The following is an 18171-nucleotide window of genomic DNA, read 5'->3' on the forward strand; positions in this document are numbered from 1 at the left end:
CGGCATCAGCAACGTAACTGGCTGGAATTATCGCCCATCCCAGAAGCATAATTTACTCCGGCTAAATATTTATACAGAGGCGGACCAAAATCATTTACAACAAGTCCATTCACGAAACCGAGTGGAAACAACCCAAGTTAAAGGCTCTGCAGACTTTTTTTTTAATCAGTCTAATACTTGTAAGGAAAGCCGCTGGTTCAAACTGTGTAAAGTAGGCTATTTATCAGCATCATGAACTTTTTGGCTGTTCTACACTGTGTGATACTTATTTCAGTTTGTTTAATACTTGGAGAACATCGAACGAACGGTAAGTGAAAGATTACGCATTTGACTATGTTTCGCTTTTCGTGATAGTTTCTTCAGAAGTGTATAGAGGTCAATGCACTTATTAAGATATGAACACATTTTAGCCTACTACGTTTGTAATAATCAGACTTTTAATGGGGTTTTAAAGAAAATCGTTTTAAAGATTAATCTATAACAAATAATGATAATATAAATAACGAAGTTTTCGTTCAATTTTACAGCTATCGCGCAGCTGTTGTCATGGTTACCTCGTCAAGCAAAGACGATTTCTGTTCTCGAGAGCAGACTTGCAATCTAAAACATTTGTGGTTATTGAAATATTTGAAAACACTTTAAAAAAAGAAGAAGACATATTCTATATACATTGATTACACATGATATGTTAATAATGCAAATGAACGGAAAGTAAAATGTACCTAGGATTTATTGCACTGGTATTCCAACTTAAATGGGTGACATAGCCTACGTTAACCAGCTTACTTGGGCTATTTTCAAACACAACGTTTGAGCTATAAAACGGAAATAAAAAAAAGTTTTATTTATTCTGAAAAAAGATTTACAGTTGAATAAAAGCCTGTTTAAGCCTCAGAGAGAAAAATAGTCCTGTAATTTCTTTACATGGGCTACAAGATATTCCACGTGACATATTTTATTGGGCAATAATATGACAAATCTGAGGTCATCTTTATTTTAGGCATAAAAGTACTTGGCAATCTCTTGAGAAGGAATGGAGAAAATACATCTCTGATATAGGTTCGTATTGTTGCCATTGTCCCTGAGATGGATTATATATGTTTTCATTGTGTGTTTGTGTGTCTAGCGGGAATGTGCTGGCTGCAGCAGGGTCCGGAGCACCGCTGTGACATGGTGCTCATGAGGGGCGTGAGCAGGGAAGAGTGCTGTGCTGCTGGCCGTCTGGACACTGCCTGGTCCAATAACAGTCTACCCATCAATGAAGTCAGCCTGCTGGGATTCCTGGGAATAGTTTCCTGTAAGCCGTGTAAAGGTACAGACTCGTATTTACCCTCCGTTCTCAGCAGGTGGACTGGGTTGTCCCACTGTAATGTTCCAACTTGTCGATATGAGTAAGAGTCTCTGTTCTGAAGCCCTCTTGAACTGTTTACTACCATTTTAAGCCTTCTACACACATAAGAGAACATTCCTCGTTTGCAAATTAGGGCTGAAACCATTTTTGCTGAGGAGATACAATCTAGTACTGTAGGCCAACTCTTGGTTTGGAGAGTTTTCTTTGCAAATGCAATTCTTCAGCAAGTTTAAAAAGCGTGGATCTACACCAGATGTTTTGTTTAACTTTCTCCGGCTGTTGTGGATAGAGTTCACTACTGGTAGCCTTGGCCAGGTAGGCTAATATAAAGGCTCCAAAACTCTCATCAGACATTTTAAATATAGACTGTTATCACTGGAGTAAACAAGTTAGCCGACATGGTTATTTTAATATTTCCTCAGCCCGGCAAGCCCATGATTTCGTGCTCAAAATTGTAGTTTTGTGGTTTTTAGTCCATATCTATCAATTTGAGGTCATCTGTATGATAGTGTACTCTTAAAATTCACTTTTAGCAGATAAGCACATTTAAAATTTTCTAGTCATCCTGTTCGTGTGACTCATCCTGCACTCATTTATTTCGTCCAATCAAATGCTCTCTAGAATGAGAATGACAGTCTGCAATAAATATATAATATTAGCAATTTTTTTTGGGCAAAAAAAGCCCATGGTTTTTTATCAATGGTGTAGGGATCTCTCTGTGTAAACAACCAAAACGCAAATGTCTGAAGGTGATGACGTCATGCACGTGTATTACGTGTTCAGTCTATAGCGTTTCATCGCCATCTAATGGCCTGGCAGCAGAATACAGCGTTTTTAGTCGTTTTCGCGGGGTCTGTGTGAAGGGGGATCGTTTTGACAATGGTGTCGTCTGTGCACGGAAAACTCAAAGGAAAATCTTCTCCGTTTAAGCATATCGTTGTCATGCAAGCGTACCTTTAAGTAAATGCTCTTCGCTATTTCAAAAAATGATCTCTATTGACTATTCTTTCTCTCATAAGTCAGCTATATTTGTCATAAAATAAGTAAATTGTTTGACACAATAGCAGACAGTTCCCACTCCCCTTTCTCTCCTCCCTCTCTCAGCATTCAGTCTTTCCCAATTCTTATTGGAAAGCAGACTTGTTTTGCCTTTCCCTCTCAGAGATGACTGAATTCTAGCACACCGCAAAGAAAAATGTGTGCCACATGCTGGAGAGGTCTGGTCCTCATAAGCCCCAAACACAATCGGCATCATTAGACACATTTGGGGAGAAAGATAGACTGGAAGTGAAAGTCTGTTATATTGTTTATTCCATGGCGTTTGCTTTCCATTATCATAAAACAATATAGACTACCGGACCCTACTGTGTGACCTCCCCAGCGTGTTCTCAAAGTCAAACGCTTCAAAGCATTCCTGAAAGCTCAATTCACGCTTGAGTCCGCAACTCACACGTCTGTCCAGCGCATTTCCTTACATTTGTTTTTCGGGGCAGACAAGGCAGTTCGTAAATTATGTGTGACTGCCTGCGGATCTTGAGGAAACATAACAGGGTTATGCTGGGATTTCCAGTGGAGGTGGAGGTATCTGATTCGGCCTTGAGTGATTTAGTTGGCTTCACAGGGAAGGGGAACAACAGGATATTAAAGGACTTGCAGGAATGGGAACCAGAAGCTGAATCCAATTCAAAGTGTTTCTGTTGTGTTTTGTTTGGTCTGGCTTCACAGATGAATGGAGAAGAATGGACATTTATTGAAAAACATGTAAATGGAAGAGCTTTTCACACTTTTAAATAGTTAACTCTGGGTCATTCTGAACCCCAGGTTAATGGTGTCCTGTGTTATCTTGCTTCACCTTTCACACTGCACATACTTTACCCAGGGTAAACAATTAATACTGGGTATTCATAAGCTGACATTTCACACTGTACATTTCTAAACCCTGCTGTGTCAGTGTCATTGATTGGATGAATGCCACATGTGACCTTCACTAGCATTGCGCATCCTCATATTACACAACACCGACTGTATTGTCAAGTTTTTTTCTGAATATAAATGCAAAAATGAAACAGTCCCTTCTTCACTTCAACCTGAAAAATTTTCCATCGACGTTTGAAACTTTGCCCATCAAACGCTGAATATGAGTGAATATGAGGCACACGATTGGTTGTCAGTTGCTAAGCATCTATTCGTAACGTTCTAAGACCGCATTATTTCACACTGCACATGCAAAAGCAGTGCTAACATAGCCCTGCGTAAAAGGAGGTAATAAGCACACTTCTAAATTACAAGTTAGAAACAAACACTGAAATAAACATTGGTTTACTTATAATCAGCTTTGTCCCGCTTTATCCACCTTCTTTTACAGAGAACTGTGAGGAGGTCAACTGTGGCCCTGGAAAGGTGTGCAGGATGAAGTCTGGACGTCCCCAGTGCGTGTGCTCTCCGGACTGTTCCAACATCTCCACTAAACATGCCGTGTGTGGGAGCGATGGGAACTCGTACAAAGACGAGTGCGCACTCCTGATGGCTCGCTGCAGAGGTCACCCTGACCTGGAGATTATGTACCAGGGGGATTGCAAAAGTACGCTGCTGCATTTCAGCATGCAGAGTCCATCATTTTGCTTAGATGTTTTTCAGACTGAAGGAAAAGCTTTATATTTTGATTATTACTCAACTCAATATATATAATATATAATAAAATGTAACATAAATATAAATTAATGAAGTGAAAGGCCACTTAATTGTACTTAAAATGAAAGACTTTTACATGAGCCGAGTTTCCTTTACAACAACAAAGAAATTCCACCTTATCAAGACCTTGAAGCATATATGAGGGAGAAACACCTCATATGTGGCCGCTCCAATACAAGGGGCTTGATACAAAGAAGGAAATTGGTTAAATTAACAGAAACTCAAAATATTATGTTATCTGAACCACATTAATTATCTAAAGATAAAGATAAAATACTTTTTTACAGTGTACACTTTCATGTCAAACCATGCTACATGGGACCTGTGAATGTTACATGTTTTTTTTCATCGTTATCTTGACCCTTGGCACCATTATTTCAGAATCCTGCTCAAATGTCGTATGTCCTGGTACACATACCTGTGTGACGGACCAGACCAACAGCGCCCACTGTGTCATGTGCCGCACTGCGCCCTGCCCGATGCCCATGGTCACTGAGCAAACCATCTGCGGGAATGACAACATTACCTACCCAAGCGCCTGCCACCTGCGTAGGGCTACCTGCTTTTTGGGTCGATCCATAGGGGTCCGCCACTATGGACACTGCAGAAGTAAGTTTTCACACACCTAGAATTGCTTGACCATTACAATATTTCCACAATGGACTCATTTTAACTTATGTTCGGTCTTACAGGTAATGAAGGAAGTGAGGAAAATTCACTCTTCTGAGGGTGTCAGGAGAAGTTCCGCTCCATGTACATATTATGATGGCACATAAGACGTGAGAGAACCTGTTTGAAACCATATAGCCTCACAACACGGTCCTCTGTACCAAAGAACCACTACTAGTATTTTATACGCATGCAATTCATATTTAAAGGAAATGTGTGGTTTTAACAGGAGAATTGATCTGATGAATTGACAGTGTGTATATTGTAAATATACTACAAGCTACTATTTATTGGAGAAAAATAATGAAGTCTGTTATTTATGTGTTAACACGTTTGAGACCATATATACATATACTTCAGCTGCCTTTATCAAGGTATTTATTGTGGGTGATGCTTCAGTTTTCTTGTACATGTCAGAACTGCATGTATATTGCATATTATATTGCAGAACTCCATAGCTCTTTGTGAATATAAATATATATATATATATATATATATATATATATATATATATATATATATATATATTCACAAAGAGCTATTTCTTGCCCATTAAGTATTTAAAAAAAATTCTCTAACATTTCATGTTTTATATTATATTTTGTTTTTAATACTTTATATTATTCTATGTTTTATTTAATTTATATTATATATTAATTCCCATGATTTTCAGCCATTCTCAGCCCTCTTTTTTATAAGCAAAAAACACACAGAATAAACACTAGCAAAAACGATGCCCAAAAACCACGGAATCATCTTCTTGCGCATTCCTAAGTACAGCTTTCCCAATGTGCCTCTCTGCGAAGTCTATGTTGACACACGGTTGAAATTCTTATGGGCATGGGAGACAACTTACTCATTGAGATAAAGTGTTATGCGTGTACTGTTTGTATTCGAGGGATTACTCAGCCAAAACAGCAACACTTCCAGGCCATGTTTCGCTGACGTGAAGGCCAAACTGAGCCACCCACCAAGCAATGAAATTACCAGCTACAGTCTGATGGCTGCAGTTTTTACGAGGACGCTGGGACAGTCAAAAAATGTACAGTACATTCTACTGTTTTAATGGTTTTCACATTGCAGGGTTGTGTTTTTGTCATTTTGTGTGCGTCTGAGTTTGTATCACTTGACCTTGTTGTATACTTAAATAGTAATAAGAAGAAATTTAATAGGTGTTTTGTTTAACTCCCAGTAAATCGTATGGTGATTTGAAAAAGAGACTAATGGATTGGCAATATTTGTGTAAATCATCATTGTAGCTACAAGTTTGTTCCATGTGTAACCTTTCTTGTACCTTCTTGTAAATAGATAACTTTTGCAGTATCTGAATATATACTGTAAAATCCAATTTTTGTATTGTTTACTTACGTTTTTTATTAAAACACAAAATTAATGTTGTGTCAATATGATTCTCATGATTCTTGGTCAGTGTTATTTTACTATCATTGAGCTACTTATATTTTTATTCATGTTTTGAATTAGTTCTTGTTTTTATATTTTTCATTTTAATTTTAGTTTGTTGTAGTAATTGTCTACAAAAAAAGTTTTTTTCTTAAAAGTATGCCTATATATTTTTTTTATCATTTTTTTATTTTAGTTAAAAAAAAATTATGGAAGCTTGTTTATGCTTCCATTAAAAAAAATGCAAAGTAAAAATATCCTATTTCACATTTCTCATTTTCATTTAGTTTAACTTCAAGTACTAAAATAACTATGGAAGCTTGTTTCCCCCACTTAATAAAAAATAAAAAAAGGTAATTGCGAGTATTTATCTAGAAATTCGAACTTTTTTTCTCTCACAATTCTGACTTTTTCTCGCAATTGCGAGTTTATATCTCGCAATTCTGACATAACTATTGAGAGTTTTTTTTCGCAATTATGACTTTTTCTCGTAATTGCGAGTTTATCTCTCGCAATTCTGACTTTTTCTCGCAATTGTGAGATAAAAAGTTGCGTTAACCTTTTTTATTTTTGTGTTAGAAACAAGCTTCCATAATTATTTTAATAAATGAAGTTAAACTAAATGAAAATAAGAAATGTTGCCTTGGCTACTAGATGAAAAAAAATATTTCAGAAAATGTTTTTATTTTATTTCAAGCAACAAATAATGTTTTTTTAAAACCGATTTTTATAGGTTTTATTTGTATTTTTTTAACTATAATAACCCTGGTCTTGATGATTCATGTTCAAGATTTTGGGAGCCCAGTTCATGTCATTCCATTTGAGAAATTTATAAAACAACAAATCAATTGTTTGACAAAATAATTTGATATTAGATAAATAATAATAATAATAACAATATAATTAATAAAAATATTACGTTTTGCAATTGATAATATAGAAATAATGATAAAATAAAAAAGTTATTTCAAATATTTCACAGGGAAATAATAATTTAATATTTAAAAATTCCAGGTGTCAGGACATTGCAGGTCTCTCAGCTTGAGGCCCCCAGTGGCCCTTGAATTTATCTCTTGTTATTATCACTCAGTTGTGTTATTGTGAATCCAAAGAATTTCAAGTTATAGCTTTTCCCCCATTATATAACATGATCTTGTTAGGATTAGCCCTCTGTCTATGAGCCGGCCCCTTAGCAGTGGCAGTAGTGAGCAATATAGGGGTTATTGACTCATTTTCCTGTCTGAAAAGCACACTTGTTTTTCCCCCTCTTTGAAAGGCTCTCCCGAATCCTGACTGCACTCCGCATCTGGTTTAACTTTGAGAGATGTTTATATTCTGATCCAGGGCTCTTTTATTACATTGGAACTGGAATTAATTGTTTGCTCTAACAGGCCATAACAATTCCATAAAAAATGTTTGTAACGCATTGTTTCGACGTCTCGCTTTTCTCCATTTCTGTTTGTCTAGAATGTTCCACAGTAATTCATGAAAGTAATTTACAGGCCTGATTTAATTTTCTTGTTATGACAGAAGGAGGTCGTCAGATGTTCAGCGAATGAAATTATGTTTGCCTTTCTGTCCAAATAAGAAACAAAGTGCTGTTTGTTTGGGTGTTCAAGTAAAACCACACTGTACACCACATAGAAGTAAGGTGATCTTGTTATGTCTAGCTAAGTCATTTTGCCACATCCTGAAATGAATTCATAGCTGATGTGACATTTTTATTCAAAATTCCACCAGAGAAGGACCACTTGTGCGTCATTTGTGTTATGAGTGGCGCCCCTAATTCGTTCATGGTGTGTCGTGACTCTTACAGGCCGGTTTACGGATTCAAAACGTTCAGGAAGTGCAATCCAGTGGGGTATCAAAGCATTAATTATGTGTAGCGTGACACACAGTGCAGTAAAGTTAAGTGTTGTATGGTGTCAGGATTGCAGTCTTTACTTCCTGGACAGGAAGGAACCTGAGGAAAGACAGCTGGAAACAGATTTCGATTGCTTTACACCGTGTCCTAACCAGACACGATGAGATAAGACACAAGCAAAAAGCAATTTGTTGTTCCACATCAGATGTGACTAGGCTACAAGCAAAGACTTCAGATATACAAAAATGGTGCAATTATTTTACTTATGAATGAGAGAAAGTACAATGCGCGATAGAGTTCAACAGTTGGGTTCCGGAAGTAAAAACTCCATTCATTTTCTCCATAGGGTAATTGTTTTTTAATGATATCTAAGAAACCTTTTCAGACATCCCTATACTGGGAGCTACCAGGTTGTTAATCGGTGGCATTTCCTTCTGTTGAAGCCGTGAGCCTGCATTATTTTAACTTATTTTTCAAATTATCATGTTTAACAGTGAGATTTGTGGTGAAAAACTACATTACCCATGATGCTTACAGACAATTTCACAAATCAGAGAGTCAAAACAAGCAAACCATGCCAAAAGAGCTCATTAGCTCCACCCACTCCCATGAAGCACTGCATGACGGAATCAAGTCGGTCTCCCTACACTTTCAGAATACCTAAATAGTTGTATCTATGCATATTTTGCAATAAACTTAAATTTCTATAGATATAATCAACATTTTTAAATTAGTTTTAAATTTGATTTTATGATCCTAATGCTTCATGGGATTGTAGTTCTTTCCCTAACTAAAGGCTTGTACCTTTGTATTTTTTTCTGATTTTCAAACACTTTTTGCTTCAAATCAAAATTAGTTTCGTTATGATTCGCCTTGTAGCTGGTTGGTTTGGTTCATGGCTTATAATGCATTAACAAAATTTTTTTTTTTTTTTAAATTCCTTTTGTAGAAATGAATGGAAAAAATACCACTCGCTAATTGTTAAAGTCACTGCATGTCGTTACTATTGACCTTATGCACCAGAGAAACAAGTGTGCAGCCATCTTTAAATTTTTGTGTTTGAACTTCCGTTTTTGTGGTAACTCTTTATATTACAATGGCATCGCTGTCGAAGAGTAATTAGCTGGTCTAGTGGACAAAAGTCCAAGAAAAAGAAGATTTTAAAACGAGCTGTGCATTCATAAATCCACAAGATCTTCCTTTATGCTATGGAAACACAAACCGAAAGACAGAACACAATGAACACAGCACTGACAATTGGCGTGGCTAAATAAGGTCTATAGAAACAGTCATCGTTGCGTCTGTATATGCATACTTCCATAGAAAAACAGTATGCGAGTAGTATGTCCGAATTATAGCATTCATCAAACAAATCGCAGCTTGGACATTCTGCAAAACATCTCTTTTTGTGTTTCACTTCTGAAAGAAAGTCATAGGTTTGGAACGACATAGAGGGTCAGTAAATGATAAGAATGTTCAGAATTGACATTTGTGGCTGAACTATTCCTGTAATTGACCAAAACCACATGCCAAAGGTTAACAGGTGCAAGCAATTGCATTTTGCTTCAAGACAACAGTACGCATCGGAAGTTAGGCAACCTCTAAATGTCCCGGTTGAGTGCGATGTACAGCAAACCGAGCAGAGATGGTATCTTTTGACCGCCTGATCTCACTGTTTCTCGCTGTGTGGTCTAAAACGTCAGTGGGATTTGACATTGAGACTTCAGGACTTGGCTTAATGATTCTGTTTATTCTGATCCCAAATTGAAATAACACTTGCATCATCACCTTTTACTCCTGAGACGTCATAGAGACTTTACTTTTTAAACTTAGCTTATTTTTTATCCAAAGAAATTTCTGATTACCAAAATTCTAGACAAAATGTGTGATTTGTTTTGGAAAAAGTAATGGAGCTTAATAGCTTAATTTCCATTTCAACCTTGCAAGAAAAAATCTAATTTTGGATGTTTGAAATTAACTTTTTTTTAAATGTATTTTCTTGTAGCCTTCATACATGCCTCCTGAAATACTCATTTTGTTCTCATCTGCCCATATGGGGTCTATTTTCTCTGAAATTCAGCCACAGAGCTGGCTTATGATACATGAGCAATCCACAGGACAGGGGCCCCCTGAGTTGACGTCTACAAATGTTGTGCATGAGAACCACAAAAAAACATCCAGATCCATTTCCTCTTATCTGCACCATCAAAGTCATTACTGGTCTGAAGCAACTGTGTTGTTTTTAATGCGCTGAGGCCTGACCAAGTCCAACGGAATAATCTGGACTGGTTAATACCTTCCAACATGCCGATAACAATCTAACTTCACCATGGCCATGCGCCACCAACGATGAACGTTTACAGCAGCAACAAGGTACAAACTATAAATAAATCAACTCTGCAGAACAGAAAAGGAGATGATTAGCACAATGTCAAAGCTGCTCTCTTCCATTCAATGAAAGTGTTTGCTGTCAAGCTCCAAAATAGTCACCATAAAGGTATCCCACACTCTTAAAAATAAAGTTTTTTATTGGCATCTCTGGTTCCATGAAGAACATCCACTGGACGTTTTTTCCCTTTTTTGCAATGGAAAGGTTCAGCTGATGTTCTTCATGCAAACAGATGCCAATAAAAAAACTTTATTTTTTGAGAGTGTTTGGGTTCTTTCGATTTTGTTCTGCAAACAAGCTCTTTCGACTTATGATGTTCTTCAGAAAAATATTGTTCATTTAAGAACTGTTTATTGAAAGGTTCTTTGGGGAACCAAAAATGACTTATCCCAATAGCTATATCCCAATCTTCACAAAAAAATCTGAGGTTCTATATAGAACAGGGTTCTTGACTCTAAAGAAAACTTTATGCCAAAAATGTTCTATATAAGGAGAAATGTCTTAAATAATTGCAAAATAATTGTATGTTTATCTTCACTCTATAGAAAAAAGGGGTGGGTGTTTTGTGTGTGTTTACTCCATCGTGAATGTGTTTCCCTTAATTTTGTGTGCTTTCTGCATTGTAACTGACACTTTTTTACAAATTATGAAAGAAAGCAATTTTTTTACAGTCTAACATTGATTTCTATGTTTTTGGGGGATGGGGTGTTCGTGAGTGTGTGTGTGTGTGTGTGTGTGTGTGTGTGTGTGTGTGTGTGTGTCTGTGTGTGTGTGTTGTAGTGTTGCCATTTAATTTCTGTGTAGTTGTCTCTGTGTTGTGGCTGAATCTGATTTTGTGATTTCATTTGATTTTTTTTTTTTTAAGTATCAGTTTTATCGTTTCACCATTCGTTGTGGGATCTGGAGAGACCCTTTTTTATGTCACTCTTACATTTTTTTTTTTTTTTTGAGCCATAGCAAATGTCGACAAAGTCATCAAGTCTTATGCAATTTAGATTAAGGTTTATTTTTTCAGCAAAGATCATTTGGGTTAACCAGAGACCTCGCTATAAGTTTCGGTAACTATTTACTTTCATTTTGCGTAAAAGAGCAGTCTGCTAAAACTCTTTTTGTGTTCCTTGGAAGAAAGAAAGTTGGGTATCGAAAGACACAAGGATGAGTAAACGATGACAGAATTTTGTTATTAGGAACCCGGTGTGTTTCTTTGCCTCGTGTGAAGCAATGTTCCCAGCTGGTGTGGATAGCTCACATTCACACACTTATATTACTGTTCTGATGTATGACGCCTGCAAATTGGTGCTAATGACGGATTCCAGTTATTCAAAGCTAAACTAGCGCATGACTCAGGATCCGAAGAAGTTCCAGTCTGACGTTTTGGCCTGAGGAAGAGTGTATTTCCTGCTCTGTCTTTCACATTATCTGGACATGTTTAAAATCAGACAAACTGGTGTCCATGAAATATCAACAGCTTACTTTAAACAGATGACTCAAATGTGAAAGGTAGTTCTACACTCTAAGAAAGGTCCAAAAAAAGGTCCAATGTACTGTTATTGATTTTCACCGTATTTTGAATTAAACATTGTATTGTGTAGTTTTTAGGGTTAAAGGATATGTCCATAAACTTAATGGAAAATACCCTAGTACAAAATAACCTTTGGACTTTGAATAACCTTGGATTTTTCACCTTATACAATCCAGGTTTATATGAGACTAATAGAACTCTTAGGCCAAGGAACAAGGAACAATGTTTAGATTTCCAATTTAAATCATATTAATATTAGTGTTTTTAACTGGAAACATTAAGTTTGTTCACAAACAGTTGTGGATGAGGAACTATTTCTTTCTCCGTCCATAATCTATCTCACTAAATAACATTGAATCTAAATGATATTCAAAGGTGTGGGGTCAGTATTTTTTTTTAAATTTATCAAAAATGACATGTCAAGACATTTATAATGTTACAAAGGATTGATATTTCAGATAAATGCAGTTTTTTCATCAAATAATTTTTTCACAAAAATATGAAGCAGCACAACTGTTTTCAACATTGATAAGAAGTGGTTCTTGTGCACCAAATCAGAATATTAGAACGATTTCTGAAGAATCATGTGACACTGAAGAATGGAGTAATGATGCTGAAAACAACAACCAACCAGCCAAAAAAACTAAACCAACCAATCCAACCAGCGCAGCAAAAAAAAAAAAAATCCATCAAACCAAACCAACCAGCCAGACATAAAAAACAATCAACCAAACCAAACAGACCAACCAGACATTAAAAACAATCAACCAAACCAAACCAACCAACCAACCAACCAAAAAAAACAAACCCAACCAAACCAACCAACCCAAACCAAACCACACCAAACCAAACCAACCAACCAACCAAACAGATAAATAAATAATACACAATGAAAGTAACAACTATTGCAAACTGTAATTTCTGTAGTCATGAATAGCTGTCAGTACTCTCCAGACACAAATACTCCAACTGAGACAGACGTGGGGGTGTCCCACGTCGAACAGTGGATACAATAGCTGAGTTAATGAGTGCAAACATAGCGGCGTCTGTGCTGTCAGATTCCTCCAGTCATCGCTCCCACACACATCAGATAAAACTCACCCAATTGGCCTGGGGAACTGAAGACTTCATGAACTGAACAACCCTGTTAACAGAAATATGACTTCAACATACTATGAATGCTGTGTTGCACAAGTATTTAGAGGTAAAAACAAATAGGGGTGTTTTCTCATTATTTCTCATTATCGATGGTTAATGCCACATTATGATTTGGCCGGCAATCTGGCAACTAAATAGCAGTTGTTATATATTCAATGGGGTATTGTTTACTGTACTATAGGCCTAATAGAAAGAATATGGGAAATGTTACTTAATAGTACAACTTGAACTATTTCTAAATAATTGATTTAGTTGTAAAACTTAAACCCATGTTTTGCTTCTAGTGTTACTCTAGGTCATAATCACAATGAGCGCACACCATAAAAATGATATCTAAAAGCGCAGTCAGGCGAGTGGTCAGGGGAGCCGTGATTGGCTGAGGGACAATTATGCGGAAACTCCTACTTACTCCCTGAGATTCTGATCTGTTCCTGTCAACTGGAGGCATTTCAAAAGGTAGCGCACAAGCCCGGCAGCCACGGGGTTTGGATTGATATCTTACAGATATGTCTCTAGAGGCTATTAAATCATTATTTCTACAGCCCGCATGGGATCGTGGTTAGGAACTTGGAGAATGGATCCAAGAATTGATTCATTGCCTTTCTTGCCACTAAAGCCCCAAGGATTCTTTTCAATATGACAAATCACTTAAGCATAAAGCTAAAAATGCAGATGTAGATAGTGTCCCTAGAAATACATCTTGCTAAACTAGCCTAATCATTTTTTTAATTTACTGACTGACTTAGAAAAATAAGTAGTGAGAGTGGAATTGGATGTGTTTTTTACGAGATCTAGTAAAACTGCATCATGTGCAATATGTTGTTCTGTCATCTAGGTCTACATAAACTTCCCTGTTGAAAAACAACTAAAACTAGCCTAAGCTTGTAGGCTGGTTTTAGAGGGGTTTTGAGCTGGGAGATCAGCTGACCAACCAGGTAAAACCAACTGAACACCAGCTTAAACCAGCTAAGACCAGCCAATTCTAAAATGTATTATTTGTTGTTATTGAGTATTGCGCCCCCCTAAAAGACCATCATTGCTCAAGACCATCGTTGGTTTTGAAAAAACATTTGAGCAATCGCGCCACCTGCTGGTCAGAATATGTAATCAAAACTCAAATACACTTAATTCATAGTCAACACCATAAAGCTCAACCCAAATAATACACCAGAAAACAACATCAAAACTATATGCCACATTAAAACATTAGACCTACAAGAGTATTTTTATAAGAAATAAGCAGGAAATAATTTTTGTAGTTGTTGAACATTTCTGCAGCCTACTCAAATCTGTGTAAATTAACTGTATATTTTAATAATTCGTTACATTTATATAGCGCTTTCCTGGGACCTCAAAGTGCTTTAGATAGAAGGGGGAATCTCCTCAACCACCACTAATGTGCAGCATCACCTGGATGATGCGAAGGCAGCCATATTCCACCAGAACGCCCACCACACACCAGCTTACTGGTGGAGAGGAGACAGTGATGAAGCCAATCAGTATATAAGGATGATTAGGAGGCCATGATGGACAGAGGCCAAGGGGCAAATTTGGCCAGGATGCCGGGGTTAAACCCCTACTCTTTATCGAAGGACATCCTGGGATTTTTTATGACCACAGAGAGTCAGGACCTCGGTTTAAAGTCTCATCCGAAGGACGGTGCTTTTTGACAGTATAGTGTCCCCACTCCCCATCACTTTACTGGGGCGTTAGGACCCACACAGACCACAGGGTGAGCACCCCCTGCTGGCCTCACTAACACCTCTTCCAGCAGCAACCTGGTTTTCTCAGAAGGTCTCCCAACCAGGTACTAACCAGGCTCAACCCTGCTAAGCTTCAGTGGGCAACCAGTCTTGGGCTACAGGGTGATATGGCTGCTGGTTAGTCAGCTTTAATGTTCATGTACCTTGGAGGTCCGACCGTCGCTGTTGTGTTCTCTCTAGAAGACTGAAAGACAGGTTTGGACAGCCACATATGGACAAAACATTGATGTTTAAGCCACTGGAGGCAGCATAACCAAACCAGCTGTTTGACCCTATTTCTAACAACATGTACAGTACATCTGACTGTAATGGCTGTTATGTTGTAGAACAAAATGAAATGTAAAAGTCTGTTTTATGTAAATGTCAAGCACAGACTTTATTTTAAGCAACAACGACAACAAAAAAACCCAGAAAACTGCTCATCTAAAATAAAAAAAAATAAAAAAACATGCTAATGCTAAAATGCTAATTCTCACCCGGTAGTGTCATAGACAGCATACAGAGCTAAAGGCCCATTGGCCGCTGTGGCGCAAGAAATGCGGCCGCCATCTTAAACCGGTCATACTCCTATTTGCGTTGCATAGCAGCAGTAGATGCCAGAGCACTGTTCAGCATATTCCTGCTCAAATCGGTGGACCATCACTCGGGGATTACTTTTCACAAGTAAGATTTAACATTTAACATTACCGTACTATTGGTTGTATTTTGTGAACAAAATATTCAATGTGTCCTGTATCGTAGCTATGTGTTTGACCTTTGCAGCAAAAAAACCTGCGTGAAAATCAGTTCGGTATTCAGTGAGATATGATTAATTAAATGCGCTGGCAGCTCATTGCACCTGCCAAACAGATTACACTGAGCGGAGCGGGTGACCGGTTTAAGATGGCGGCTCCACGGCTCGTCCGCACCAATAGGCAGTAGCGGTCGATAGGGCGTCTATCTATGTGATGTCTATGGGTAGTGTAGTAGTAGGACAACAAGTATATTCAGATTTAAATTCCTAGATGTAGTGACAGGCTTTCGACCTGTAGTGTGATTGAGGGACAAATGTCTTTGTTGAGTATTATTAGTGCAAATCTTTAATGGTTTGGATTAACTGATGTTGGGGCCAATTGTAATTGTAGCCTTACCTCATAGCCTAGCATTATGTAGGCCCTACTAGTGTTATGGACCGGGTTCTCAAGTTTTATGAGATGGTCCTCACTGCAGAACACGAAATCCAGGGGGAGGAGTTGGATTCAGATCCAACTCCTCCCACCTTACATACAGACCCGTCGCCAGACCTCAATATGAAATGTATAGGGGGGCACAATTATTATTAGCCTACAGTATGTATATTTATAATAATCAACTCTAGTCGCGCAGCACATAATCATCACGTTAAACATATAACCAACAGCAAAGACCAGGTAGCCTATAACCTACACCACATTACACAGAAGCAATGTTATGAATATCCATTAAACACTTGACTACAACATATTAGATGTAACACCAGAAACATCTCTCAAACATTGCATTTTAAAGCAGTCAACAGAGGGATATGCATTGCCATGACACACACACACATACACGCACGCAAATACACTCGTCTCGCACAGATATTTTGAGTGAAATATCGCACAGATATTTCGAGTGCGAGACACTCGTCTCGCACAGATATTTTGCTGAGTTTAGTCATCAGCGCTGTCCTCTCTCCAGTCCCAGTACAGCGGGAGGAAGTGTTTCTCCGAGCATAACCTCCTCATCAAAGTATCATTCCACTCGGAAGGAACTGAAGCGACTAAGCCGGCGAAAACTCGTTTTGAAACAGCTTTCAAAAATGCACGGTAACTGTTGAGTGGCTTAGTTGTACGTCACCTTACGTAGCCTAACGTTCTTTTGTAAGGCCGTGATAGGCTGTTGCAGTGTAGATTCCCATCAATCAAACTAAATCACACCATTGTTTCTTTATATTTTTAATATATAATTAATATTAAATTAATTATATATTAATTTAATATATAGGGGGGGGGGGGGGGGGGGGCACAAGCATTTTTGGGGGCGGGCACGGCCCCCTATGGCCCGCCCATAGCGACGGGTCAGCTTACATATACCTAAACCAACCCATCTCCTCCCCCTCATCCCTAGACCCACCCCTAATCCTACCCATCTCCACCCCTTAGATCTGGATCCAACTCCACCCCCTGGATCTCGTGTACTGCAATGAGGTGCTATTGAGTTTTATCAAAGCTTGGAGATCACATGCGGTTAGGGGAGGAGCCCTAATGGAGCCCCGCCCCCGCCCCACAATTTTACCCATTGTTCATAATTAACCAGCACAAATTGAAATTATAACAATTTGTAAATCTGATAAATGACAGAGCAATTCATCAAATCAAACATACTCTTTAATGTTATATTTCAAAATTACAAATATACAAAAATATAACATATTGCTCCAAACAGTTTGGGAAAACAAATCTTTTTGCTTTTTCCCTGACATCTTTGAAAAATACAAATGCAATGGCAATGATTCATGTAGGCCTATGTTTTGACAGGATATAAAATATTACCCAGAGCACTCTGCCTTAATACATGTAGCCTTAATGTAACCAGAAATACTATTAATACAGTAATATATAATTTAAAATAAAATTAAGAAATACATCTTCATGCGCACTAACATTTCCCTTAGTTTCAGATAACGTAAGCTAGCCAAACTGAGCCAAAGCTTCTGGCCTGGTTGCAAAGAAGTTGTAGAGTTTTTGACTGCATCAATAATAATGTATACGATGGGCTAAATGTTCTAGCCTAAAAATGTTAGACGAGCTTTCTTCCAACTTACCTTCTCCATCACGACCATAGGATCACGACGTGTGTTCGCGCAATATTGTTGGTTACCTAGTAACGAACGTACGGTGGCCAAGAATGTTCCGTCAACTTCCGTGTGTTGGCCTTTTACTGTCTTCTGAAACTTCACTTTGTGTGCCTGCGCCACGTATACAACTTGGTTGGCATTGGCTTTTCAGCGTGAGAAATACACGGTGTGGCGTGTGAGCGTGTGAATTGGTTGAATTGCGTGTCTCACGGGGGCCAATGCGTGAGACTTGAGCAAAGCTCATTTGCTGAGCCATAAATTAAAATTTGCCTCATTGTTTTATAAAGAAATGATCCATGTTGTTTTTGTATCAAACTGGAAAATTCACTTTGAAAAAGCAAATATACATAGGCCTGTATCTTTGGTAGTTGAATCACAATGCTTTTTCCTTGACCTTATTTGTATTTTAACACTTTTGTTATATATTCACGAGACAAACCACCAAATGTTATCAAACATTTTAACTGGTGTTCAGATCACACGAAGATTACATCACATTCCCC

General features: G+C 37.8%; 1 protein-coding gene across 1 annotated transcript; it reads left to right on the top strand.

The window, feature by feature from the left end:
• Window positions 1-5117, top strand: fstl3 (follistatin-like 3 (secreted glycoprotein)). The gene is made up of 5 exons (XM_077226428.1): window positions 1-307; window positions 1127-1312; window positions 3717-3932; window positions 4424-4651; window positions 4735-5117. Exons 1-5 carry the CDS (start codon window positions 232-234, stop codon window positions 4767-4769), a joined length of 741 nt encoding a protein of 246 aa, XP_077082543.1. The 5' UTR covers window positions 1-231; the 3' UTR covers window positions 4770-5117.
• Window positions 5118-18171: the final 13054 nt, after the last annotated feature.

Source organism: Siphateles boraxobius, unplaced genomic scaffold (assembly GCF_051911475.1).
Source record: "Siphateles boraxobius isolate OS27281-9 unplaced genomic scaffold, OSU_SipBor_1 13, whole genome shotgun sequence".
Classification (NCBI taxonomy): Eukaryota; Metazoa; Chordata; class Actinopteri; order Cypriniformes; family Leuciscidae; genus Siphateles; species Siphateles boraxobius.